General features: G+C 52.7%; 2 protein-coding genes across 2 annotated transcripts; both read right to left on the bottom strand.

Moving 5' to 3' along the window:
• Positions 1–783: 783 nt before the first annotated feature.
• Positions 784–1,101, bottom strand: UCRPA7_7258 (putative very large low complexity protein; the record flags this gene model as incomplete). Its single annotated transcript, XM_007919791.1, has 1 exon — positions 784–1,101. One exon carries the CDS (start codon positions 1,099–1,101, stop codon positions 784–786), a length of 318 nt encoding a protein of 105 aa, XP_007917982.1.
• Positions 1,102–3,904: 2,803 nt separating this feature from the next.
• Positions 3,905–4,666, bottom strand: UCRPA7_7257 (hypothetical protein; the record flags this gene model as incomplete). Its single annotated transcript, XM_007919790.1, has 1 exon — positions 3,905–4,666. One exon carries the CDS (start codon positions 4,664–4,666, stop codon positions 3,905–3,907), a length of 762 nt encoding a protein of 253 aa, XP_007917981.1.
• Positions 4,667–7,353: the final 2,687 nt, after the last annotated feature.

Raw genomic sequence — 7,353 nt, 5'->3', positions numbered from 1 at the left:
TTGGCTTGATCAAATAGGCCTGTCACAAGCTCGTAACAAGCCCCATGCCGAGGCAGGAAACCAAGGTCTGGGTCCCAGTCGACCGTCTCCATCACGCTTTCATGAGGTGGATAGTGGCGCCTTGCGGGAGTGAGAGCAGCAATGCGCCTTAGAATATCTATGTTCTCTCTCGTCAACTTGTCAAAAGATTTCACCAAAGCCGAGTCAAGTATTAACAGAGCCTGTTCGGTTCCAGTGCGACCAGTAAGTGGATCAGGCAGACAGAAGGAGGTCAACGCATGGTGGTAGCACAGCAAGAGCTTGCTTTGCAGGCTCCCGTTGTCGACTAGTCTACCGAGGAGCGTGTCCGCCTTGTACGCATGAACCTTGGTGGAGCTCTTGCTGATGGTCACGTACACATGATCCGCACACCTCTGATACGATATGTGGCCATCTGCTATCAACACCATGCGGTACTGCGAGGGCTCTTCGCTTCTCAGTACAAGCTTGTCATGAAGCCCGATCAGAGTTGGAAAGTCTTGGTTCTGGTCCATAGCCATGTCTCTGAACTGATGGGATCTTAGGAGAGACTCTCCAGGTTTGACGAAAAATTCGAGCTTCAGCCTCGGCAGTTCAATTTCTAGAGATGACGTGGACTGTTGCAGGCACATGTGAACCCAGGGAGGATCTTCGATGGGGGAGAAAGTCCGAGATATCATGTCGGTGGGTCTGCTCTTGGTGTTCAGTAGCAACAGGTCATCTTTCTGGAGCCGCCACCCTCCCGAAGACTTGGTCAATTTCCAGTTACGGGGAGGTGTCCCAGGGCCCCTTGCGAGAGCGGAACTCGACAGACTTCTTGTCGATGTCATACCAGTGGACATAGTTCTCCACAAGCAACCGTGGGAGATGGAGATTTAGAAGTCTCGGAGGGACGAGCTCCACAGTGTGACCATCCTTGGCAGCTCGAATCAACAAGTTGGTCTCAGCACGAGGCTGAGACGCCTGCCGCATGGCGAAACCAAGCTCGCGGCCAGCGAACTCCTGCTTTGCTGAGAATTGAAAACCTATTGTAGCACTTGGCATGACATCGATGATGGATCGTCCAAATAACGTCGGGTACATGGGATGGTGTTCATACGCAGATGGAAGACGGTTGAGGGGATAGCCGTTCACGAAGAGCCTGCCGCTCAAGAGATCGAAATGGAGCAAGAGTTGTTCATTATTGGCGTCACCACTCACCATCCAGTGATCATACGTGTCGGACAGTACCTGCCAGCTATTCTGCATCCGATATGCTGACCATGACTTCCGTATAGCGTCGTCAAGAGCCCTGCTATGATTCTCGATGATCTCCCGCACTAGGATGGGGTACGCCCGGAGTGAGAGCCGTTGCCAACGCCAGAACAGCAATTTGCTCGCAGGCTCTAGACCTCCGACGTCATGGAATCCCTCCTGGATGACGATCGAGCATCGTATGAGAATGGATGCGGATTTTGGAGAAGCTAATATGTTCTCGAGGAATCTGTCGTCTACATTAAAGGAGCCGGCACAGGTGAGCGCAATCTTGACCGTCCTGGCACGGAACATCGCTCTTGCGGAATCTCCAACTGTGACATGAATTCTATCTCTCAAAATGTCAACCCATTTCATGGTAATATCCTGGATGGTCGACAGGAAATTTAGGCATCTATGTTGAATTGTCTCCGCGGTTGACAACGACAGCACACGGATGGCCAGTGAACCAAAAGTGCTGAATGCCTGGGCCGATTGCCAATTCTCTTGCAGTTTTGTCGTGGTGCTGAAGAGCCCGTCCAAGAGAGGTTGGCTGAACGCTTCATCCTCAACGACACTATGTCCACCCCGGAGGAGGGTTCCGTCTTGCGGGGGTCCACTCTGGAGTATGGTTTGCAGGATCAGGAGCTTGGTCTCCACCTTCTTGAAGTTCACTGACGGAGCATGGAGCTGCAGCAATATGTTTTCCCACTGAATCCCATAGCCAAGCGGAATCGAGCATAACGCCTTGAACTCCTCCAGAGATATGTGGTCCGGACAATCGGACTGGTTTGCTATGATCGTATTAGGCTCGGGGCCGGCCGGCGCACGAGCTGGCCGGAATAAGAACTGCGCTAATTTCGATGCTCGCGTCGGCAGGATGTATGTGCAAAGCTGCGGGATTATGACCACAGGGATGTCTCTTTGGCGGCAAGGGATGCAATTGAAATAGACTTCCTCCTGAAGGAGATCGGGGGAGGTTTTCCTGGGTCCGCTGTTGCGATGAAAGAGGAAACTCTTGAGTCGGCTCTTGTTGGATCAAATAGGAAAGGAGTTGCCAAGTCTGGTGGAGGAGATTGAGCTATCCATCCGAGAGACGAGAGATGCTCTCGACCGACTCGGCAGCCCACGCGGCACCCTTGACGAGCAGCGCTTGTTTCTCCTCAAGGCCAGCCAGTCCTTCTATCTCCAAGTAAGACGGCAAATTTTTTTTTTATCCGCGAACGGACGGCGGGTAGCCGATCTCGAGCCGGCGTAGAAGACGAGGGGTAAGATTTGTTGGGTCAAAGGGCAGGATGATGGATGTGTCGTCTGATGTACCGGCTGTCTTCAATAAAGCGCCGGTGACCTGTTAGACATACTTCGCTGTTGGCAGGTATGTCGGATGGCGCCGGCGACGCGATTTTCGGGTTTGAAGGATTATATGGGATGGTGAAGGCCTGTGAGCGCCCGTCAGTAGACTTAACAGCGATGGTTACGGACAGGTAGAAGCTTCCTTGCCTTCCCGTATCTCTTCCGTTTCGTGATGTCTCTCTTGCCTTGTTTGTGTTGTCTCGGTCGAGAGCGCAGGGGTCGCTCAGTGCGCGGTCTTCGACCGATAAAAGTCGGTTCTCCCACTACAAGCCGTAGATTTAGCAAGCAATACAGGGGGTTTGTGGATGTCCGCGTCGCTGGGACGCTGCTGGTGCCGGTGCTCTTCCATCCCGCATCAGCCGCGATTGCGCCGCGACACACAGAGGTCTGGGGGTAGTGCAAAGCACTTTACATATTGGGATATATGGCCGAGACCTGATGTCGTCGCTGCTGTGATCAGGGGATCTGGTTTTTTCTGCCCATCTTTGGCGCACAAAGTTGCATCGGGGATGGTAGAGCGTTCCTATTGGTGTATTCAGCCCACCCCAGGAGAGTTGACGGCGCTCGACGCGTGGTGAGCGGTGGTCTTCTAAAATCGTGCTAGCTACCGGGAGCATAAAATGTAACCTTAACAAATCGCTGCCTAGATCACAACACTGCAAGTTCGAAGAAGCAGACCGACCCTCAGGTCTAATACCTTCGCTTACGGTAGGACTATGCCCTGCTTCGGCGCAGGTCGCTTCTATGGCGGCCATATCAAGTACTGTACACTGTAGTCGCTTACAACAACGGATCCCGCACAGGTCGGATACCACCTTTCAGCCAGTTGGCGCTGTCCTACTGTACTATGAACGACGGTCTACTGATTGCAGCCGAACCCTTGATGTCGCTTCGCTATCCTCACCCTATAGCACCGTCGATGTGTCGACACCATCAACCTCTAGTAACAATGCCTCCGCCGATTTTGACCACAGCTTCCTCATCTTGGACCGTGACTAACTTCGACGAATCCTACAAGTCATATAGTGGATCAACGCTCTCTAAAGTAGACCATGACTTCCACTTTAATAGACACCAGCCTCTTCTTTTTATCGCCAGTCAAATTCAACACCTCCTTCGGGCTTGTTAGATATTTCCTTAGCTCATCCGCCTTCATTATCGTTTCCTCAAAGTGCCACCACACGATACTATCTGAAGAACCCCATCTCGCATGCTCGGGCACCCAGCGGTACCAATCACTAAGACCACTCTCACCACGAAGCCAAACCCCAGAGATAGGCTGGCTCCTGGCATCGTCGACCTAGGAGACAGCCTCAGCATCTTGTGGCTGAAGATTCCCATCCTCTGCTTCTACTACTTCGTCTTCACCTTCCATCTGATCAACTCCTTCCCGTTGCTCCTCCTGTTCTTCGTGAGGCGGATTCGGATCACACACCAGCGTAGCCCGCTCATCGCGCGACGGCCAGGGAATCAGGAAGAGCCATTCCAGCCCCGCAAACGCCGCCAGGAAGGACGGCAACACAGCCAGCTCCTCCCTGCGCCGACCGAGTTCTCTGTAGTCATACACGAAGCTTATGTTGCGCACATCAATCGCGAGACGCTTTACGCTCCCCAGCTGCTTGAGCCATTGCGAGTCGTCCTTCTTTCGGTTCGGCGGTGGGTCGCGAAGGAGTGTCCTCACGGCTCCCACTGCATCGGGCTCGAGCTCCGCGAGGCAGATGACGTCCTTGCGGGCGTTGAAGCGGAGTGTGTAGCAGCCGCCGGCCGCGTTGGGAGATGGGGAAAAGAGTGGCAGGGAGTCTGGCAGGGCTCGGATGGCTTCTATGCGTGATTCCATGTATGTTGACAAGATGGTGCGCGTCGTAGCTGTGGAGCTGGGGAGTGTTTCGGCTGGGTAGAGGACGAGGGACTGGTCTTGGTCTTGGTCTTGGTTCTGGCTTTCTCCCTGTCCGGGACCGATGCGGAGCCGGTGGACGTGGGGCTCGCCGAGGGCAAAGCGCCAGATGCTGCAGCGGAGTTCAGGCGGGAAACGGGCAAAGCGGTGCAAGTTGGTCGGGAGCATGTCGCGAAAGCGGGCATGGGAACTAGACTCAATCGCTCAGTGGCCGATGAAGAAATGAATGAAGGAATTTATGAATACAGGAGATGAATGGCGGAGAGCATCGAACAAGCAACGATTGTTTCAAATCTGCTTTTGCAGAAGTCAAAGACGAGCAGCCTTCTGTGCCATATTTAGACGCTACCTGAGGTATCGTACCAGTAATAACTGCTTCTCTCCTGTCTTCGTCTTCTTTTTAAGCGCCGTACCTCCTATAAGCGCTTAATCCCTTTCCTGAGGGTGTTCTTCAGCTGCTTCTGGCAGTCGCATAATTTGTCTAGGCAGTTCTGCAAGGTACGCTGCTATACCTGCATTAGTAGAGCCAGTTATGAGAGCCTGCTTAGCACGCTATTTAGGAGCCCCATTAGTGGATAAGGTGTCCATTACGGAGCTCATCATAGATCTAAAGCTCTTACTGCGCGTCAAGAGGCCTGACACTCGCTTCCGATTCCACTTCGCGTTTTCCGGTCCGATCGGTCTATGGTCCGCTCGGCTAAAACCTAGGCTCGAAGAAGATCTTTAGGCTTGAAAGGTGATATGCTGACTTGTGAACCGTGGGACATTGGTAGCTTTCCTGGCGGAGTGATATCGCGATTAAGCTCTCTCAGTTCTAAGGAGCTATCTGCACGTGAATCTAAATACCTCCTGTCTGAGATTCTGTCGCTGGCTAGTTCTAGTTCTGCCATTGCACCTACGCTAGATTGAGCCGCCAAGTATCCAGAACGATCTGCGATCCTCCTAGGTTCATCTCCTTTTCGGCGAAGATACAGCATTCAGGCCTTAATTATCATATGTTGGCGGCGAGTCACAAGTTACACAGCTGGATCCCCATGGGCAATGCAATAGGACAGCATATCAAGGGCAAGGGCGGCCAGCTACCATAGGCGAAATCTGAGTACTGTAGAGGACACATAATTGAAAAGGCGGACATAGATCCTAATGGCACATACGCCAAGTGCCATCAAACTCCCACTCAACCGGTGATAGGACAGCTTCACAACTCATTCGCTAGACTGCTATATGACTTATGCTATCTGTTTCGTCCAGTCGCAGGCCTAATCCTTCTTTTGAAGCCTGCGCCCTGCGGATTCATCCAGTTAATTCCTTCGCCAAAGATGAAGACAGCTTGATACATCTCTCTCAATATCTTGAACTGTTCAAGATTGCCTTCACTGATTCCACCATCCCATAGGATGGTTCAGTTCGAACCAGCTCTCGCAGGGAGACGGGGAGCGACGCACGCTTGCCAGTCTTGTCTGCCGATCCGCTCTCTCCCTCTCTAAATCGCGCAAGACACCGACGAACTCGAACACTTCCGGAGCAGCAGTTGGAGGATCGGGAGCGCTTGCCCTGAATGGGTTCATGAACACCATTTCCCGCGAGACTCTCAACTTCAGGTAGCGTTTGCCGATGAACTTCAACCATAGGTCGTACTTCCCGTCGCAACTCTTTACTTTGACAACGTTCTGGCTCGCTCGTGTTGGGGGGCGGAACGGACCAAAGTTGCAGTTGGCCTCGGCATTAAGATACACGTCGCCATACAACATGTTAGCCGCGCTACCAGGCTGCTCCTGATCAGAGCCGTCCAAGTTATCGAGACTATAAAATTCAATCCGTTTGGTCGGATAGAGATCGGAGAAGAAATACTCGACGTGGTCCACACAGAATAGCTTGAAACTCTGACGGGCAAGTGGCCCGACAGCGATTATCCTGTGCTCCCGCTCGGCCTTGTCAAGAGCCATGGACGCAGCGCCGACCTCCTCCTCCTTGATCCTCTCTGTTGTATTTTCTCTTTTCGTACTTGAAGCCTGTCCCTCTTCAATTCCTCCCGCATGTCTTTCAGCTCGTAGTAGTAACCAGCATCGGACCCATCGTACGATCGCTCCGAGCAATCTTCATCATCGGGTCCAGAACTCTCTGCTGCTTTGTCCTCTTCCAGCTTTGAGAGATCCTCGTCGAAGTCGGCTCACGTCGCATCTCTGTCTTCCTTGAAAAGGGTAGGCCGGATTCGGCAGTACCATCTTGGAAGAGTGTGTTTATCTCTGTGGGCGCGGCGAGACTTTTCGACACGCAAAGGACGTGACCGTTGACTAATGGCTTTGTGGAGAATGTCCATTATTTGGTACTGGTTCCAGTAAGGTGATCAATATCGACTTCAACAGCAACAGCAGGAGGCGCTCACTTCTTGTTGCTTGGGTCCGTCTCCAGCACGACCGCGGGCAAGCGGGCGGAGGGGCGACACTTTTGGTGGGTATGGCAGGCTATACCAAGTTAGCGGCACCAATCCTTGGCCCTACGGTACAGTACAACTAAATTGCTCTACAACGAAGGAGCATGGAAAGAACGAAGCTTCCTCGGCCAGTTGAGGGCAGGTATGCTAGGACTGAATTACTACCGTCATCAAATCAAAGTATCGACGACGGATCTATGCGAATGTGGAAGAGAGCGAGAGACAGTGGCACACTTTCTCTTCAGGTGCAGCAGATGGACGTCATACCGGCAGGAAATGCTTCAATGTACAGACACGCAACGAGGAAACCTTTCATTTTACTTGGGAGGCAAGTCTCCCATGGATGGAGCAAGCTGGAAGCCGAACATGGCTGCAGTACGAGCGACTATACGCTTCGTGGTGGCTACTGGCCGTCTCGACA

The sequence above is a fragment of the Phaeoacremonium minimum genome (genome assembly GCF_000392275.1).
Source record: "Phaeoacremonium minimum UCRPA7 unplaced genomic scaffold PA7_03_scaffold_506, whole genome shotgun sequence".
Taxonomy (NCBI): domain Eukaryota; kingdom Fungi; phylum Ascomycota; class Sordariomycetes; order Togniniales; family Togniniaceae; genus Phaeoacremonium; species Phaeoacremonium minimum.
Note: the sequence above shows the minus strand (reverse complement) of the source record. Positions and strands in the feature narration are given on the sequence as shown.